Source organism: Cebus imitator, unplaced genomic scaffold (assembly GCF_001604975.1).
Source record: "Cebus imitator isolate Cc_AM_T3 unplaced genomic scaffold, Cebus_imitator-1.0 Scaffold4, whole genome shotgun sequence".
In the NCBI taxonomy this organism is placed as follows: domain Eukaryota; kingdom Metazoa; phylum Chordata; class Mammalia; order Primates; family Cebidae; genus Cebus; species Cebus imitator.
Window position 1 is genome coordinate 5,793,109 of NW_016107319.1, and position 21,252 is coordinate 5,814,360.

Consider the following 21,252-nt stretch of genomic DNA (forward strand, 5'->3'; position numbering starts at 1 on the left):
TTTTCTCTTTTTTAAGATGGAGTTTCACTCCTGTTGCCTAAGCTGGAGTGCAGTGGCATGATCTCAGCTCCCTGCAACCTCCACCTCCCAGGTTCAAGTGATTCTCCTGTCTCAGCCTCCCGAGTACCTCAGATTATAGGTGCCTGCCACCACGCCCAGCTGATTTTTGTATTTTCAGTAGGGCCAGGGTTTCACTACGTTTGCCAGGCTGGTCTTGAACTCCTGACTTCAGGTGATCTGCCTGCTTTTGCTTCCCCAAGTGCTGGGATTACAGGTGTGAGCCACAATGCCTGGCCCCTATTATAAGCTGAGTCATGTCACACACATTGCCTCATGCATTCCACCTCAGACTCACCTCCTTGCTGTTCTTTCAACATGCCAATATGCCTCTTAGCAGTTGCTGTTCCCTTCTGTTTGAATCCTCTTCCCTTAGTTATATATCTTTATGGCTTATTCCCTTACTTCCATTAAGTCTCTGGTCACATTCCCATAATCAAAATAACCAACCCTGAAAAGAGCAACCTTCCTTCTGCTTCGTTATAACCCTTACCCTTCTTGCTTTCTCACCAGACCAGCTCATCACTGTGTGACATCCTGTATATTTACTTATTTAATGCTTGCTTCTGATCCCTCTCACCCCCCATTAATGCACATGTACACTTGTTTTGTTTACTATTGCTTCTAGAACAATGTCCGGCTCCTACAATGCACCAAATACATATATGTTAAATAAATGAATGGAATTAACTTCTTTCTTTTGAGTTGGAGTCTTGTATTATCTCCCAGGCTGGAGTGCAGTGGTGGCATCTCAGCTCACTGCAAACTTCGCCTCTTGGGTTCAAGCAATTCTCCTGCCCCAGCATCCTGAGTAGCTGGGATTATAGGCACCTGCCACCACACCCAGCTAATTTTTTGTATTTTTAGTAGAGACGGGTTTCACTATGTTGGCCAGGCTGGTCTTGAATTCGCGACCTCATGATCCGCCCGCCTCGGCCTCTCAAAGTGCTGGGATTACAGGCATGAGCCGCCCTGCCCAGCTGGAATTAACTTCTTATGTGATCATTAGGAACTGCATATGTTGAATTTCTTGATAATGTTACAATACAAATGATCAGTTGCTTGGAAACTGACTGCCTGTATCCAGTATATGAATTCAACTGTGTTAACTTAAAGTATATCTTAAACATTTCTAGTAAAGATGTTATAATTTTATGTTAAGACATGAACCAGAATTCAAATTTTAAAAACAGTCTTTTTTTAAAAATTACTTTAAAGTTAACTATTCAGTGTTAATGCTGTTTACAAAGAATAACATTTAGTCTAATGTGAAGTATCTTTTTAGGAATTTGTCTACTAATTTGCACCCAGTTTACTTTGTTTACCTTGCTGTCTCTAAAAAATGAATTCTTAAAATTTAAGGATTATGTTATCTCTTTTAGGAATGAATCTTAAGAATTTTGAAATATGGAATCATTGTTATCGTTTTATTGATAATGGACATGTTTATTTTTTATATAGATCTGTCTGCAAGAGTAGATGCAGTTAAGGAAGAAAACCTGAAGCTAAAATCAGAAAACCAAGTTCTTGGACAATATATAGAAAACCTCATGTCAGCTTCTAGTGTTTTTCAAACAACTGACACAAAAAGCAAAAGAAAGTAAGGGATTGACACCCTTCTGTTTTATGGAATTGCTGCTGATTATTTTTTCTTTAAAACTTGGATAGATTCCAAAAGTTACAGTACCTTTGTTTGTGGCTTCATTGAATATTTATGAAGATAATGTCAGATGTAGACAAAAGTAACACAATAACAGGAGACTTCCATAAGTTTGTGTATTATGTTAGTCTATGAAAACGTGCAAATGTATTGTAGAGACTTTATAATTAGAATTGCATATATTTATGAAACTTAAAGATGAATGTTTTATCGAATTTGTAGGTTCAGCAGTCTTTTATTATAGGATTAGTAAGATATACAAGAAAATAACCACCATGTTGTGATAAAGTGACCAAAATCATGTACTGAATGCACAGCTTTATGTACCCTGTCCACCATCTTGTGCCTCTTCTCCATTTGCCTCTTCCTTCCTATTTCCCTTCCCTTAAGGAAAAAAACTGGTTTCACATTTGTAAAAGTAATTTTAATAGTTAATCATCTCTGAGAGTAACCTGTATTTTAATTGTTGGAACTTAACCAAAATAAGATCCTGTCACAGCTAGGGCTTGTTATTTGTGATATTTAATATTAAGATAGGAATGCTGGTTTCTCTTTAATAAATTGGAAATAGATGGAGGCTAAAAATGAAGGTTTTTCTTTGAAACTGAATTAACTTGGGAGTATTTGTTGTTAATAACTTCTTTTTGCACAAAGTAACTCATTATCTGAAAATATATAATTTCTGGTTATGTGTGTGTTTAAAATAGAAAATTTAGAGGAAAAATAGAAATAGGGTGGAGAAGTACTTGGTAAACAGTAGTAACCAACTCCAGATATTTTCACTCCAGATTTGTGTTTTCTCTGGCACAGACTAGATCTTTTGGGAAATATGTATGAAAGTAGATTAAGTTTGACTACCCTTATGTAAGCCACATCTGGATGAGAACAGTTACAGTTTGGTTTCTAAGTTTATTCGTACCCAGCAGATCAACTTTTGCAAAATTCCTTAACAGTGTATTAGTATTAGAATAGTGAATAAAATGGGAGAGTTTTACATGTATTCTTATCTTGCTCAGTATTTTATCTCACTTGTTCTAGAATTTTCTGTAAACTCTGCTACTTGAAGAGTTTTAGTCATCCTTTAACAGCTTTTCAAAATTCAGTTTGTAGGTTCCATTTGGTAAGGAAATCAATATTGGAAGTAATGCTAAAATCTTAAAATAGGAAAAGAGATCCACTAATATAGCTTGTGGTTATTAGATTTGGGCTACTTTTAATCATGGAATAATCTTATGTATTGGTGTAAAAGCTGATGAATGACTTTAGCTGTATGAATATATAATAGTCAAAGTGCAAACATTTTGCATCCCTTTTGTGACCTAATTTACAGACATTTAAATTGTGTTGCCGTTCTGCTTTGCCGTTTAATAAAAAGCTGTTTCAGAGGTTGTGTGTGTTTTGATATAGTTGCATAAGTAAATGGGGTATTTAGGTATAGTGGTGTATCCAGGGTTGTTCAATGCCACAGAATAGTGTATCTTATTTAAGTACCCAGTTACTGATTATTTAGGGGAATATTTTTATTAATACAGCTATAACTGGTTATCAATATATGTATCACAGGATATTATACATTAGCTTAAAAAAAAAAGCAAAGCACTCAAAGGATCCAAGATCTTCAGGGAAAAGTAAGTTGTATTTTTTACAGTAGGCTAAGCTACTTTAGCAGGAGACCTAGTGATAATATAAATACAGAAGTTTCTCTCCCAACCAGTGGTTCCAAGGTCAGCATTGCATGCTAGCAGCCTTTGTTACACAGTTATTAAGGGACTTTGGTAGAGGATGGTGCTGCCATTTTAAATCATGCCTTTCAAGTCACTCTAGTTATTACCATTCTAATTTGCAGAAAAAATGTGGAAGTGCACATATGCAAGGTTTTATGGGCTGCACCTGGAAATGGCTCTTATGTCTTCTCATATTTCAGTGATGTGGAGACTTAGTTACATCTAGATATAAGAGGAGCTGAGAAATGTAGTCCCTAGTTGGGAAGCCATATTCCAGCTATAAATACAAGGTTGCTGGCCACTAGCAGCCTCAGCCAAGCTATTCTTGTGCTACTATCTTCCCTTACATAGAACATAATTCCTCTTCATCCAGTTACTGATTCAGCTCACAATCTAGGATCTTTATTAAAGGTCCATCCATTTAGATGTGGTTTCTAATAGTCTGACAACCTCTAAACTGATAAGCAGATTATTTGTTCTCACCCTCGCCACTGCCCATTTGTAATATTGTAGTGGGGACAGGATGGCCAAATAAAAAGTCTCAATTTGGAAAATGGAATAAAGGGAAACATGCAAAAATTGTGCAGTGCTCCCTGGAGATGTATGAAGATTTTGTCCCTAGTGGAGAAGTTCCTTGATTAGACTTGATTATGATCCTTATCTCTGCAGGAGACACCCTTGTATTCATTGAACTCTATGGTTTCCCCTCTGGAAAGTTATTCCTTATCCATTTTCTCCCATGGCTACCTTGGAAATAGAGGTTGGGTGTTCACTCCATGAGAATTGTGAAGACAGTCCACTTCCTGCTGGTGTGAACTTGGGCCTATCATTTTAAGGCCAAGCTCATTTTCTTTGGAAAATAATTCTTCCAAAAACTCAAGCCTTTTTATCAATATGCTTCTGATTCCATATACCAAAGAACCACAGCCAAGCTGTTGACCAAATTCTCAAAGTATGCATTATTTTTTCCTCTCTTTAATGGAGTCTATCTTGAGATCAACTGAAAATAAGATTGCACTGGGAATGTTACATGCAGATTATCACTGCAAAGCTGGGTTCCTTTGTTTGACTTAACAATTGGTAGAAGAGTCTTCATGGGCTTCCCCCCAATCTCCTACACCTCAAAATAATTTTGAACCTTTGCTGGTATTCAGACTTTAGAAACAATTGGCTTAATTTTGTGAGGTTCCTTGTATCTGAACTTTGTCTATTCCCTTCCACCTCTGCTTGAAAATGTCAAGTTTTTTGACAGCTTGCTAAAAGCATCAAGGAATAGCCAGTTAATTTAACATTCTGGCTTTTTCCAACTAGAGCTATCAGCTTAGTAGGTGCCAAAATATATCCCGACCTGGTTGTCATGATAATGGTAAGCTAATGCTATATACTTAGTTTTTGCTATGCAATACTTCAGGGCAATTCCTACATTAGGTGGTAAACAGTGTGCACAGGGACTGTGTCCAGCTTCTGGAAAAGACTCTCCTTGACCAAATTTTAGAGAGGCTCCTCTGAGCCCTCTTTTTGACTAGTCCATTTTTAGTAAAAATCCTGCTAAATCAGTTTAGAGAGAATCCCATCCTCAATAACTGATGATCACCAACCTGGCCTGTCTTTGGCAAAAATCACCTTACCTTTGATGTCTCCACTTAGCAGTTTTCTATCCACTGACCTCATCACTGCTCATTGACTATTAATCCTCAGCTGTCTTTGCTGTGTTAGTTGAGCCTGATGTATTTCCCTTATTGGGTGATGGTCTTAACACATGCAGTCCTGAATAAAGTCTTTACTGCTCAGAATGTCTTTTTCTTTAACAATTCCTAGATTACATGCTGTTAGAATGATGTTTGGCAGGGAAAAAATCAGCATACTCCTTGTCAGGGACTGAATGTGTCCTCCCAAAATTCTTAGGTTGAAATCCTAACCCCAATGTGATGCTTTTAGGAGGTGGGACCTTTGGGAGATAATTAGGTAATGAGGGGGAAGCCCTCCTGAATGGGATTAGTGCCCTTATGGAAAGAGACCCTGGAGAGCTCTTTTGTGCCACATAGAAGACAGCAGTCTGCATCCTGGCAGAGGGCCCTCAACACTGATCTCAGACTTCCAGCCTCCAAAACTGTGAGAGATAAATTTATTGTTTATAAGCCACCCAGTCTTATAATTTGTTATAGCATCCCCAAAACAGACGCACATTTTCCTCAGTATTCCCTAATAGGAATTCCCCCAATATTGACACTGCCATTCTATCCAGAATGTGTCCTCTTTATATTCCCTTTGGACTCACAGCAGGTTACTACAAATCACAGTTCCTCGTCCGAAACTTGTAGGGCCAGATGTCTTAGAATTTGGAGATTTTCAGATTTTTATAAAATATTAGGACTCACGACATCAAAATGGGGATGGGGACAACACCTATAATCAAGTATATTAATATTTCTGCAGAATGAGAGTATTAAAGTAGGATAAAGAGACTATATAAAACCTTGTGGGAGAAGTCAGACTCAGCTACCAAGTGAATTTTCTTGCCAAAATGCTGGGAAAAAACTTTTACTTTTCAGATTTTTGGTTTTTGGAATTCTAACAACAAAACCTTTTGTAGAAAAGTAACTGAATGTATGCATTTAGTTCCAACCAGTTAATGTCGCATCTCTATACCTGTCACTTTTCCCTGTGATCTAGTCCCTTTTATAAAGAAAAATGATAGTTGAATTATAGAATCTAAAATTAATTTCATGGTCCAAAGAAAAGCAAAATTGATTTAACTTTAGAATGTAAAGCCGTTCTTTACTTTGCCCCATAAAAATTTTGTTTTTCCCTGAACACTTTGTGGTAGTTGTCATCATATACATCTTCAATGTGCATGTAACCAAAATTACTACCAGTGAACACCAGAGTTTAGTTGTTAAACCCACTTGTAAATCATGAAAGAACAGATAATATGAATATATGAAAGGTTAAGAATTGGAAGAGAGAATGACTTAATTTCCTATTTCTTAATTTCTTATCAGAAAACTAGCTGCAGTTTATTTCACTGAAATCAGAGATGAATGATATTTAAAAGACAAATTTACAAGGCTAGGTGTGGTGGCTCATGCGTGTAATGCCCAGCTCTTTGGGACACAAAAGTAGGATTCCTTAAGCCTAGGATCTCGAGACCAGCCTGAACAACATAATGAAACCATGTCTCTACAAAAAAAAAAAAATTGAAAAATTAGCTGGGCATGGTGGCTGACATCGGAGGATTAAGCCCAGGAGTTCAAAGCTGCAGTGAGTTCTGATGGTGCCACAGCACTCTAGCCAGAGTGACAGAGTGAGACTCTGTCTCCTCAAAAGAACAAAAACAAAAAAAGGAGCATTTGCTAAAACAAGGACTTTATGTTGGCCATTGGCCTGTGGACCTATGAAGGGGTGGGTTGAGATACAACAGAAGCTAAAGTTATACATTCATTGTAATCAATTTCATAATGTATTTATCTTGTTTTAAAATATATACATTATAGATGGTTTCTCAAGTGTCATTAAAATTTGGGAATACCCCCAGATTTTACCAAAAAAGTATTCATTTAACAAACACAAAATATGTGATAACTATGTTAGGTGGTAAAAGCTCATTTTTCCAGTTATCCTGTTGCCCATCTTCCTAAAACTACCCTACTCTTCCATACATTCTCTCTCCCATCATCTTGCTTCATATCTGATCTTTCAGATTAGGGATAATATTATTTCCTAAATTCAACTGTCATACTTTGGAAATACATGGGAGTTATATACTTTTGGGGAGAAGAAATTATTGAAATTTATGCAGAAATTCTTTTATGTTTTAAGAAATCACTTATATAAAAGATTTAGTTATCTTACTTTAGCCATCTTACATTTAATCTTTAAATCCTGCTAAAGTTAAAACATATAGCCACAATTGAGAACAAAAAAACTGTTCACAGATTCCTAGAGTGTAATGTATTTATGTTTTAACCATTCTGAATGGTTTCTACTGAATACAAAACCATTTTGGACTAGAATTCTAAAATTTTAAGATACATCAAATTCATTTCTAGTGGTTCATTTTAACATGGAAGCAGTTCCATCATGTTTCTCCTTCAAAGGTGGACTGATACTGCAAAAACACTAATTCTAGAAACATGATGTTTTGCTGGAGAAATGATTAATAGAAGCAAGACTATCAGGAAAAAATATTCCAGAAGGGAGACATTATAGTGATCAAGTTAAAAAGCCTCTAAAAAGGCAAACTAAAATAAAAGCAAAATATACTTATTTCTCTCCTTTATGGATAAAATGTAGGCCATTTTAAACAATAAAGTCAGATTATAGAGTAAAAGGAAAAAGCCATTTGATTATTAAGAAAGATTATGTCTACCGCATGGATCTAGTACAGGTTATACATTAGAGTTTTAGTTTTGGTCAAACTTATCAGCTACGGTACATCCACAAAGGGGTATGTGCACAGGAATTAGCAGTGACTTGGCAAAACCAGTTGCTCAGATTTTACCACTGCAAGTTCATGGAGTTTTACCAAACAAATGAATCTGCAACCAAGAAAGTTAAAAAAAAAAAAAGAAAAACTTTAAACAATCTTTAGAAAAAATGTTCACATACAAGACACTTTCCAGGCAAGAAAGTTTTCATTAAATTAAAAAAGGTTCTCATCTAGGATTATTCAATATGTTTAGTACATTTGGACACCCCAAATGCAAAGCAAGCTAGAGAGGAAGAATGTGTTCAGTTTGTATACAAAGTATGGCTAAATACTGTGTATTAAGATTTTCTACCACCAATTTATAGAAGTTCAGAGCATAGCAATGGAGTAAATAACTTATTTTGTTTTTCAATTCACTCTTTGAAATAAGGAGTGAATAGTATTAGTGGCTATGTTTGGCTTCCTTCAGTAAAAGCAGAGGCTAGAGACTTACTTTCCTTATTCATAAGTTCTAAGTTTACTCATTGGGGAAGGAGTTGTATGGGAACCTAGAATAGTTGAGGGCTTGCCGAAGGATGGGATTTGTGTACATCCATGAAGGAATCCAAAATCTTACCTAACGTGGAAAGTTCTCTAGATACTTAATATGCAAGGAGTTCTGTGGTCTCAAAGATTTAGATCCTCTTCCAAAGAGTCTAAACCTGTTACCCAAACATAAGAATTTCATAAATAAAATACTTTAAATGGAACAACACAGCTCCATTATAATGTAGTCCAGTGACATGGTACCTGCTTTAAAAAGAAGAGCAACAGTAATAGTTGTTCCTATCCTCCGCAGTGGCAGCTTTGAAGCTACTTATAGATGAGATGACAGACTTAAAATAGATTTAAATTTGTCAGGATAAAAAGCATTCCAACCCCACTGGAAATAAGTAAAGAAAATACAAAAGCATGATGAAATTGACATCAGTCATTAGAATTGCTTAGTATAAGGAAAATTATATAAATCCTCCTCAATAATAACCTGTTAAATAGGGTATTAAGGATGAAAAAATATTTAAATTTTATTTTCAATAGCAATGTGTGTATAAGAAATTTTGAGAATGGGGTAAACCACTCTGGCATAAAGCAACTTTAAAAACTTGAAAAAGATCTGTACATCATTTTGTTTTGATAAAACCCATTATCTTTGTATTCAAATGTGAAATATGCTGCAATATAATCCGGTGATTCTACAAACAAGGCACCTCTTTAAAGGAATCTATAATTTAAGTGAACAACTGACCATAACTATAATTTGACACAAACTAGGTAAATGTGGGTCACATACAACACTTTCAATTGTTGATAGAATCAAACAACTGTACAGAAACTTTATTGCATTTAGCTCTGTACAACAGAACACATGCTCATTTTTACTATAGAACTACCAGTTACATTGTTGTATAGCCATTTAATTGGAAATTCCAGTAACTGATTTTTTCAATAGCAGTGAAGCTGCTACATATTATTTTGTTCTGTACAAACCAAAACTATCTTAGAACAACTAAAACTGTGTAAACTTGTAATGGTATTAATATCTTAGATCCAATATGTAATGAGCCACTTTTGTTTTAAATTCAAAGACCAGGTAACTTCAGAGTTGCCTTTTCCACTGAAATGAAGGACTAAAATAAACGTCTGAAAGAATAATGTTGCTAGATATTAGAAACAGGATGTGCAGATTGATTCAAGTTCAGGGCTGGCATGCTGATTTTAGAATGCCAAATATCTCTCAGGAATTAAAAATACTTGAATCTAATTTAGTCCTTTCGTACTCTTCTTTTGCGTACTGACTTTATTGGCCCATCTCCAGATCCTGTGCTCTCATCTGCTTCTTTCATCTAGAAAAAATAATTATGAAAATGTTTCTTTTAGTGTAACATGTAACTAGTAGATAGTAGTAAGCAATATATTTATTATTCTCTAAAATATATGTGCTACCCATCAAGTGCTATCATGAAGGTATTATATAAAATAAAGTCGTAGCTATTTCTCAGGGTTATACAAAAGTTGACGTATTCTAGCTGACACATACACATAAGAAGATGGAAAGACTGAAAGATGGAATTAAGGTATTTTTGAAGGTATACAAAATGTTTTGTAAAGCAAATGTAAATAGAATACACGTTCAAGTAAATGACTGCAGGTATTATTTTAAGAAAGTCACAGAAGACACAATGATTATTTAAAACTCTGCTCTGGAAGAAATTCTTTTCACTTAGCTCTCCCTAAATATGGATATTCATACTAGATAATGTTCTCCAAAGTCTCTTTAAAAACTCAGAGGGCAGTAAGACCAGAAACCAGTATGTGTACTAGGTAAACATTAAGAGACACTTAAACAACAATAACTCTGAATTTATTTGGAGGGTTTCTTTAAATAGATAAACTACAAAATTTATTTCATCACATGCAAAAACGGGCAGAACTGTACTTTTACCCCACCTAAGTAGTTAGAATGTAATATGTTAGGATGGTGACTCAGTGGGGTAAGGCTATGCAATTCTTTAAGGGCCGAGAAAACAGGTTTTTGGTTTATGCTGGGTTAAAAAAAAAAAAAGGAAAAAGAAAGCCCTGGCTCTAATTATACTCTGGATTTCTCATTCCATAATAACTTACAAAAAAAAAAAAAAAAGCACTGTGCAAAGTTCCATTTTATATCAGGACACAAAAAGAGGTACTAATCGTTAGGGGGGGAAAAAGTTAATTAAAGATTTGAGAAAAGTACCCTATCAGGCAGATAGTACTAAACTACCCAGTGAATGAAATATTTCAAAATGTGGCAGCAAAATGTTGAGACAATAAGGATGTTTTACAACAGGTATAAAAATTATAATAATGACAATTATCTTTTAAATATTCAAACAATATTTATTATGCTTTTCAATAGAATTTCAATGAGAAAATTATAATTTTGGATTGATGTATTCTATCTTTATATTTTGTAAGTCATAGACTTGCTCTATACTGTTTTACTAGGTATTGAGACAATATAAACTATAGTATTTTAAATTTCTTCCTTATGAATATGTTTTAAAAACAATATAGAAGCTCTTATAAAAGCTGAGAGAAACATGGCAAAATTTTTCTCATAAACCAGATTGCTGCTTTTATTGAAAGAACTTTTTATGGATAACAACTATACATAGAAACCAGTTTACTTTCAGTTAAAGTGTTGCTTACCTCATCCTCTGATCCAGACTTATTTGATTTCTTAAGTTCTTCTTGCCCTTCTATGATTTCGATTTCTTCTTCACTCTTTTCCTCAGGTTCATCTTCCTCTTCTAGAATACAGATTTTATTAAACGCAAAGTCTCAGTAAATTAGAATTCTGCTGCTGAAAACTATTAAATACAATAAAGAGGATTTATTTAAATTCCAAGACTTATTCCAAGATTTAGAAGAAACTCCTTCCATTCAAAATTAAAAATTATAAATACTCATTACAGTATATCATATTTTACAAATGAATCATCATATCTGAGTTGGGGGACAGGTTTAAAAAAATTCTTAAGATTCAGTCTGTATGTAATATGAAAACCAAAAACTAATAATCTTTCCTGTGTTCTTGTCTTGGGAAATACTTCCTCTACTTTTTGGTGATCTTTTATTCGTTAATATGCTATTTATTTATGTTTGTTCTCTGTGGACATTATCATGCATTTTTTCAGTTATTGACCCTCCTCAGGATTCCACTTAGCAGAACCTCTAACTTTTGTCATCATCGTTACCAAAAGATATTAAGAATGTCCTAGGAGCCATATAAAGTTAAAACCCCTACCCCACCAAGAATGGGCTTTGGGGAAAAGAAAGGTGAAAAATCAACTCTACTTCTTCCATGTAGTTCTCCATCCACAGTATGGGACTGCGTATATAGGTAAAAGTACCTTTATACAAGCAAGCCCTTCTGATACTCAAATGCCCTCAAAATAAGGTTGATCCAGACATCGATATCACTCACTTCATCAAGTGAGTGAAAAATAGTGCTTCAGTATATTTGGCTTGTGACACCAGGAAAATCAATAGTTTTATTTCTACCTCATGTAGGGAGGTCTCAATGGAGAGCCACCAAAGGGTGACTTCAGTTCTAACATCTTCAAGAGTTTAATATTGTGTGGGAGGGGGATATAGGTTCAGCAATTCTTTTAGAAAATTAATTAAATTATTTTTCTATATGATAAGCATCTGATTAACAATAGCCATTGGAAGACTTGGTGTTGATTTTGTTGCTGCAATCACCTGCTTTATATCTATTCCTTTTCTATAGAGGCCATGATATATACCCTCCATCATTCTCCTTCTCATCTTCTACATTCCCAGATGCAGGAAATATCCTTGCAAAAAGCTACGGCCTATGGGATTCATAACTGCTAGGCTCTGAAGCAACTGAACACTATTTAAATCTCCTTCTTCCTAAAACACAAAAACTATAAACAGGGTGGCTGCTGAGAAGACTATTACTTCCCTTTGCCATAGTCACATATTCTTGGAAGAGTCAGATGTATAAACTTGATAATAAACAAGTGCAACAGCTAGTTATTTCAAGGTAATATACTGTTTTTATGAGCTTTATCCAGGGTCTCCATTACAAATCATTACCATTGTCTTACCTTTTTCAAGCATTTCACCATCACTTTGCTTTCTTTCCTCTTCCAGGTCTATTGGTTTTTCCAGGGCGGCTTTCTCTTCCTTTACTTCTTGCTCTAGTATTCCCTTTGTTTGTGGTATATATATGTCGGGTTTTTTATACTCTGTATCTTTATATTTCTTCTGTGGTAGTTTAACATAAGTTATTTTTACTAAAGGCAGAGCACTGTTTTGAAAAACTTTTTTTGCAATAATTGATAACATACATAATGAACTATCAGTAAAACTTATGAAACATTTATTACTTTTAAGAATCATTTGCTCAATATATATAGAACTATTAATAAGAAATTTGGGGGAAAGAAGTTGAAGGAAATCTATTTTCTTTACCTTTACTTTTCTTGGCCAACAAAATGAAGTAATTAATGCTATTGGCACTCCTCCTGTCACGAGATAAATCAACCAAAGCCATGGGTGCCCTTCAGCAGCTGCGATTAACTGTTTTAAAACACCAGGCTGTAGACGAGATAAGCATAAAAATGCAATTCAAATTTTACAGGACATTACTGGGTAAGACAAGATACAAAGAATTTATTTACTCGGGCATTTTATATTAAGGAGTGATGAACTTGTAAGTAAAAGTTTCATTTTCCCACCTTATACTTTGTAAAGTCTAATTTAATTATTAGCATGCATCAGTGAGTGAGACTTTGTAGCAAAAATACGTTATGACAAAAATGGAAACTTCTAACACACTGGCAAGAAATATGGTAATTTTCCTTTTTGGTAAATTTCAGAATAGAACTATCTTTTATGGACGTATTACCTGGTTCATTTGAAGTGATCATTCATTCTGTACTTTTAAAGAATTTACTAAAAATCATACCTCAGAATTGTTTGTTTTTATATAAACATATTTCCTACACAAGACCCTCAATAAGCATATTATTTCTCTTATTAAAATAAAATAAAAAGCATTAAATGTTTTAGTTACAAGAGGTTCAAAAGGAGAATCCTTCTTTACCTACTCTTGATGGTTTTTTGCTAGTGACCAAAGCAACTAAATGTAAGATATGAATTTTTCTTTATAGCAACTGAATTTAAAGATACATTTCTAAGATGCATTGTGTTGAAATATTTAATTTAACCTTTTCTAAACAGTGTTAAGATGTGGGGAAAAAAACTGGAACAGAATTTAATAATGTTAAACTATAAATTCTTTGTACATTCTTCTAAGTAAAAAATAGTTAAAATGAATAAATAGTAATATTTAGATTACCATTAGGCCTTGAATTGGCAAGATGACAAAGATATTAAGTAGTCTTCTTCTACAAATAGTAAATAAGCCTTAAATCCCATTAGAGCTATTATAATTTAATGAATAAAATGAGGACTTACATATGCATATATAGTTATGTAGTTTGCAATGAAGCAACATAAAAAGCAAAATATTCTGTCTACATAAACTTATTCAAATACATTTCCTAAGCATTTAATAATTATTGCACATTTATTTACCTTTAAAAGAGCCATCTGAATAACCTATAACCAAGACCAAGTCTTATTATTATTATTCATAGTTATATCACTACTGCAATTGGTCAATACCATACCTCATTAGCATTTGCTATCATTATTTTCCATCTCCAACCATCTGCAGCCCAGTGATCTGCTACTTCCTTTTCTGAACAGATAATAAAATTATCAAAGTAGATATCAGAGGTCATGGACCAAAGCTCTAAACCAAGAGCACTGAAGGAAGTCAGAAGAAATGGATGATCATCTTCAAAATAATCTGGATTAGGAATTTTTCGAGGACTCCAGATTCCCTAGAAGAAAAAGTAATTGAATAGGTTTTCAAATAAAATAACTTCATTATAAATGCTGCTTAGTAAGTATCTGCTGTTGAATGAAATTAGCAATGCTAACTGGGAAGAAGAAAACTTTAACTGACATTAATTCATTAGTAATATACTGGAAATAAAATCTTGTTTCTTTTTGCTCTATACACAATGTTCTCTGTGAGTGATACTTTAAATTCTACAAAAAAGGAAAAGGGAAAATCCAACATACACAGAAACATAAGTAAATTTCACAATTTATCTATTTTAGATAATTTTCTTAGATTTAGTAAAGTTATTCAATGCAAGGTGTTCAATTTGTCCAAATCAGAAAGATCACTGTATAGCAAAAATGGGGCCACTCAATTTAACATATACCCATGACAGGTATCATTAATCAGGTATGGTTGAATCTCAGCACAACTACTCAACATAAAACTCCCATTAGATCCTAATTGATTAAACTGTCAATTAAATCAAATATATCTGAAAATATCATTGCTCACTGACTCACTCCACCATCACATGTATGTATTCATGGCCAGGCACTATGCTAGATGATGGAGACCTACATGGTTCCTGTATTATGGAGTTTGAAGTCTAATAAAAGAGACAGACATTAAATAAAAAAATTTACCAAAAGAAACATTTTGTGTTAAATGCTTTTAATAAAAGCTACAGTGAGTACTTAGAATATGAAACTGCATATATATGTTAGAATGTGTCCATAAATAATTACAAAGATAAAACTAGAGGGCTAAGTGGATAACATAGAAATCTTTAATATAAAAAGCTAGGTACACTCAAAAGATGTCTGAGATCAGAAAAAAATCAAGGCCAGGCTTGTTGACTCACTCCTGTAATCCCAGCACTTTGGGAGGCTGAGGCAGGTGGATCATGAGGTCAGGAGTTTGAGACCAGCCTGGCCAAGTTAGTGAAATCCTGTCTCCACTAAAAATACAAACTTTAGCTAGGCATGCTGGTGCACACCTGTAATCCCAGCTAGCAGGGAGACTGAGGCAGGAAAACTGCTTGAACCAGGAAGGTGGAGATTGCAGTGAGCCGAGATCGTGCCACTGCACACCAGCCTTTGTGACAGAGGAAGACTCTCAGGAAAAAAAAAAAAATCAGAATTTTAATAATACTAAAGGATAAGTATATTAATTAAGCAAGGCATTACTTACTAAAATGTACAGTGTGAGTCTATTTGATCAGAATTCAATTCTTATATTTACTTCTAAAATAGAACTTTATTTCAAAGTGAGCATCAATTGATAATTAGGGAAGAATATAGTATGAAGTGATTTATCTTCAGTTTTTAATTTTTTCCCCAGAAAATTAAATAAATGATGCTCTATTTTTAAAGTACAAATTAGTTGGAGTATATTTTCTTTGATATGTTAAAATTACAAGTGAAACTTCTGAAAGATAACATAATTAATTAGATATATAAACAGAAAAGATCACAACATTTTTAACGTCACTAAAAAATTGGAACAAGTGGTTGTTACCTGGTAGTTAGGATTATCGACCAGTGGAGGGCTCCATACTCCTTTGTATTTTGGGTTATCTATCATGGGAGGTTTCCACTCACCACACCCAATGTGACATGCTGGATTAAGAATCTGAGGTGCTTCCCATTCTCCATCCATGTCTTCATTCCTTAGGACATTAGAACAAGGCAAATACAGTTACCTCAAGTCTCAGATCAGTCATGTAAACTAGTAACAAAAATGCATGTAAGAAACATTTCAAATCAACATTTGAAGATGAAGAGTACTTACCAGTCATCAGGTTTTTCAGCATTAGGATCTGGGATAAATTTTGGTTCATCATCAAGCCAGCCAGCAGGTTTAACAACACTTAAATCTTCTATTTGGGCAGGTTCACTTTCATCCCTGTAAATACAACGTTTTATGTTAATTACTAATTATTCAAAAAGTTTAAAAATTCATATGTTACAACACTCAGAAAGTACCATAAAATTATTTCCCTTCCTTTTGTTTGTGTCTATTATTTGTTCTCATCTACCACCCACCTAAATCTTCTGCTAACTTCCCAATTTTCGGTACATATTCCCTGTTGTGCTCTATGCATACATGCACATGTATACATTCTTTTTTTAAAATACAAATGATAGCATTCTATACATAATGTATTAGACCTTGCTTTTGTCACTTAAAAACTCAAGTCATTCGTCAACAAATATATATTGCATGCTTTCTATGTGTCAAGACTATTCTAGGAGCTTCATTATTTATATATAATGCTTCATTCTTAACAATTGCATAGTTTTCTACTTGAGAATATACCATAATTTATTTAGCTTATCTCCTTTTGGAGGACATTTAGTGTTTTCAAAATTTTACTATTATATTAATACAAACAATGCTACAGTGAATGTCCTAGAACATATGCAGTTTCTCACCTGTGAAAACATAATTGTAAGAGTACGTACATCTTAAATTTGATAGTAGCATCCACATTACTCTCTTTAATGGCTATACTACATTTCCACTCCTACCAGCAGTGTACAAAAGTACCTATTTTCTCCTGTCCTTGTGAAGAGTGTTACTAAACTTCTTGATTTTTGCCTATGTGATAGGTGAAAAATGGTGTCTCATTGTAGTTTGAATGTACATTTAGTAGCATAAGTGATACATAAAAATCATTTTCCTGATCTCATTACCTTTATATGATAAATTAGCTGCCAATTATATAATGGAAAATAATTTTTCCTGGTTCTTGTGTGTTTTTTTAAATAGTTTAGGGAGGTTGTTTTTTTGCAATATACAAATGATTTATTTTCATGTAGTTGAACTTATTTTTAAAGGATTCTTGGATTTTATGTCATATATGGAAAGATCTTCCCTATTCCGATATAATTTTTTAACACTCCTTATTTAATTCTAGTATTTTTATTTTAAAAATAACAGTAAATTCAAAAGTATATAAACATAAAGTACTAAACTACTAATAAAATTTTCATCATTACAGAAAGATAGAAATTTTAACCAAGAATCCACTTCATGATTTTCCAAATGAGTTACAAAATAAACAGAAATAATCAACTCTATAAATGTATAGACTTATGCTTGCCTGATATCAATGTCATCTTGAGTCTCTGAGTGTTCAGAGTAATCAGAAGTTAAAATTTAATAGAGCATTTCTTTTAGTACTTTGTAAAACAAATTTTAACACATTTCAACAATCAGAATGAAGCAATTATATGTGGTTTCTCTAATTTAAGGGCAAACGTATTCTTTATGGGTAAACAAATACGAAGCAATGTTAGAAAGCTCACATGGAAGGATACAGTTCTACCTTTTCTGACAGTATGAATGCATTCATGAAAATGATGCATTGATTGTGGCCTTTTATTAACTTTTTAAAAAACCAGACTGCTCTTCCTACCTTGTACGTGTTCTTTCCCTATTGTATTATTTGCTGGAAGACAAAGAAATTTTCACTACTAATCAATATCTCTCTTGGTCTATAAGAGTTACCAAGTTAATACTTTTGGCTTTCCAGGGAAAACATACTGTGTTTTGAATAGGTAGTAGCCCCAATGTTTACAACCAAACAAGAATTTAAAGAAACAGGAATAGGCACTTTCAAAATGAAGCACACAGAGAAAAACTGGTAAAAACAACGAACAAATTCTCAGCGAGACCATCTAAAGCAGTCCAACATATATTTAAGTAGAGATCCCCTGAAAAAGAGATAGTGAAGAACATATAAAAACTTTGAAGAAATAATCTCCAAATATTATCCAAACTTGATACAAATTATAAACCTACTTTCCAAGAAGCTCAAAGAACCTAAACAAGATAAACATGAAGAAATTTACATCAAGGCACGGCAAAATCAAACTGTTGAAATTGTTAATAATAAAATAATCTTAAAACCAAGCCAAGAACAAATTAGGTAGAAGAGAATAAAGTTGAGAATAAAAAGTGACTTCTCATGAGAAACAATGTAAGCTCTGAAAGAGAATAATTTTTGGAGGATATTTTCACTATTGGATTATAGGTTACTAGTTATTTTTCAATAGTTAAAGTAAAATAAATTTTCAGACAAATGAAAGTTGAGAGAATTCAGTGACAGCAGATATGCACTATGATAAGTTAAGGGAAGTTTTTCAGGCAAAAGAAAAATGGCAACATGTTTTGTGTCTACACAAAAGGAAAAAGAGTACCAGAAATGGCAAATATATGGGTAAATGAAAATACATTTTCCCTCATATGATTAAAAGACATCGAGTAAAATAAGAATTTTGTGTGGCCTTCACAATATATGTAACTAAATGTATGAAAACAGCATGAAGGATGCAAAGGGGAAATATAAGACTCTTATCAAGTTAAATCAGATGTGAAGTAGTATATTATTATTTGAGGTGGACTAAGATAAGTTAAAGATGTATATTGTGAACAGGAGCAAGAATAAAACAATAAACTAGGGAGGAAAAGCTAATATGCCAACAGAGAAGACAAAATGGAATACTAAAATAATAGAAAATAACTCGGTCAAAAACAAGTTGGAAAAAAAATTTTTATAAAGGACCACAGAATACATGGAACAAACAGAAAACAAGTAGTGAGGTGGTAGGCTTACATGTAACTACGTCAATGACTACATTAAACGTAGATGGTTTAAATACTCCAAAGACCCAAATATAATTTGTCTATAAGAAATCTACTTTAAAAATAAAGGCATGTATATGTTACAAGTAAACAATGGAAAATAGTATTCCATATAAACGTAATTTAAAAGAAAGCAGGAGTGCTGATTTAATATCAGACCAAGTGGACTTCAAGAGACTATTATAAAACACTGTGTTTATAAAGTTTACAATAATAAAAGGGTCAGTTCCTCAAGAGGTCTTGAAATACTGTGAATGCATCTACTAACATCTTCAAAACCCACAAAGCAAAACCTGACAGAACTGAAAGTAAATAAAGAAAAATCCACCATTATAAATGAAAACTCTAATACTCTTTTCTCAGACAACACTCTTCGACAAACAGGTTGAAAACCATTAAGGATAATAGAAACCTTGAACAACACTATCAACCAACTTGATACAATTGATATATATTTTTAAAAGTCTAAACTCATAAATAATATTTTCTGTATGATCACAATTTAATTAAATTGGGTGTCAAAGTAAAAATTATATTGGGAAAATTCATAAACAATTTACAATAAAGAAACACACTTAAAAAGCACATAGATCAAAGAAATCACATGGAAATTAGAAAACAGTCTGAACTGAATGCTATTATAAATGACATATTCGTGGAATGTAAAGAAATGCTTAGAGAAAATTTACAGGCACTGCTTTTGGAAAAGGAAAATTTCCTACCCTAATAAATTAGGAAAAAAAAGAAGCAAATTAAGTCCAAAGTAGGAAGGATGAAAATAATGAAGTAGAAAGAGAACAACAGAGGGGAAAAACCAGTAAAAAAGCTGATTCTTCAAAAAGTTATATAGAATTGATAAACCTCTAGCTATACATACCAAGAAAAAAACACAAATTACCAAATTAAGAATGAAAGCGAGGACATCAGATTATTACAGACATTAAACAGATGATAAGAGATGCTGAAACAATTAGGCATCTGTATTTTTTAAAATGTACAGTAGTCCCCTCCTTAACTGCTTTCTGCAGTTTCAGTTAAATGTGAATGTGATGTGAATTACCATCTCATGTCATCACAAGAAGGGTGAGTACAGTACAATAAGATGTTTTGAGAGAGAGAAAGACCATATTCCCATAATTCCTATTATAGTATACTGTTAAAATTGTTCTATTTTATTTTAGTTATTGTTAATCTATTATTGTGCCTAATTAAAAAACTGAACTTTATCTTAAGTATGTATGCCTACAAAAAAAAGTGGTATTTATTGGGTTCAGTACTATCCTTGATTTCAGGCATCCATTGGGGGGTCTTGGCCCATATTCCCCACAAATAAGAGAGAAGTACTGTATCTTGATTTATATTTCACACTATATAAAACAACTAACTCAGAACAGAGTTTTAATGAAAATTATTTGTTTAGAAGAAAAAAAGGAATACCATTGTGATCTTCATTTAGGCAAAATTTTTTTGGGTAAAACACAAAAGACATGAATTATCGAAGATGAATATTCACAAATTATACCTCATGAAAATTTAAAATTTCTATTAATAAAATTAAGGCAAGCTCCAGATTGGGAGGAGATATTTGTACATAATATATCTTATATTAATTGTCTATTTCTGCATAACGAATTGCTTCAATATTTAGGGGCTTAAAATAGTCACATCTCTTTTCGTGTAGTTTCTGTAGGTCAGGAATCTAAGCATAACTTAGTTAGGTCCTCTGGATTAGCCTCTTTGATGGGTTGCAATCAGAATGCTGATCAGGACTGCATTCCTCTCTGACTGAGGCGGGCAGCATCTGAAGTGGGTTTCCAATGATCCCTACCTCCTGGTAACTCACTCCCATACAAAATTCCCTCTTCTTGAGCATGGGCCTAATAACTTGCTATTAATGAGCAAAGATTTGCTACTGCTAAGACTAAGTTATAAAGACATGTATTAACTTCCTGGGGCTGCCACATATCTTGTAGTTGTAGAGGCTAGAAGCCCAAAATCACAGTTGTTGGCAGGACTATGCTCTCTCCAAAGGCTCGAGGGGAGGATCCTTCCTTGCTTCTTCCTAGCTTCTGGAAATCCTTGGCATTCCCTGGCTTGTGGGTACATGACACCAGTCTCTGCCTCTTTTGTCACATGGCTTTCTCCTTGTGTGTCTCTGTTCAAATTTTCCTTTTTTTTTTTTTTTTTTTGAGACGGAGTTTCACTCATGTTACCCAGGCTAGAGTGCAATGGCGCGATCTCGGCTCACCGCAACCTCCGCCTCCTGGGT

At 33.6% G+C, this 21,252-nt stretch overlaps 2 protein-coding genes across 8 annotated transcripts in view; one reads left to right on the top strand and one right to left on the bottom strand.

Moving 5' to 3' along the window:
• The window catches only part of SCOC (short coiled-coil protein), a 48,351-nt gene extending 45,248 nt beyond the window's left edge, over positions 1 to 3,103 (top strand). For all 4 annotated transcript variants that reach the window (XM_017534222.2, XM_017534214.2, XM_037740406.1 and 1 more), the window contains one exon: positions 1,519 to 3,103. In XM_017534222.2, coding sequence (XP_017389711.1) covers positions 1,519 to 1,661 — 143 coding nt within the window. In that variant the 3' untranslated portion in view covers positions 1,662 to 3,103. The remainder of the gene's footprint in view (positions 1 to 1,518) is intronic.
• A 5,806-nt stretch (positions 3,104 to 8,909) lies between these two features.
• Positions 8,910 to 21,252, bottom strand: part of CLGN (calmegin) — a 48,497-nt gene continuing 36,154 nt past the window's right edge. For all 4 annotated transcript variants that reach the window (XM_017534181.2, XM_017534197.2, XM_017534190.2 and 1 more), the window contains exons 9-15: positions 16,125 to 16,238; positions 15,852 to 16,002; positions 14,113 to 14,328; positions 12,890 to 13,015; positions 12,523 to 12,682; positions 11,096 to 11,196; positions 8,910 to 9,753 (exon numbers count right to left, since the gene is read on the bottom strand). In XM_017534181.2, the coding sequence (XP_017389670.1) occupies positions 9,673 to 9,753; positions 11,096 to 11,196; positions 12,523 to 12,682; positions 12,890 to 13,015; positions 14,113 to 14,328; positions 15,852 to 16,002; positions 16,125 to 16,238 (949 nt within the window). In that variant the 3' untranslated portion in view covers positions 8,910 to 9,672. The remainder of the gene's footprint in view (positions 9,754 to 11,095; positions 11,197 to 12,522; positions 12,683 to 12,889; positions 13,016 to 14,112; positions 14,329 to 15,851; positions 16,003 to 16,124; positions 16,239 to 21,252) is intronic.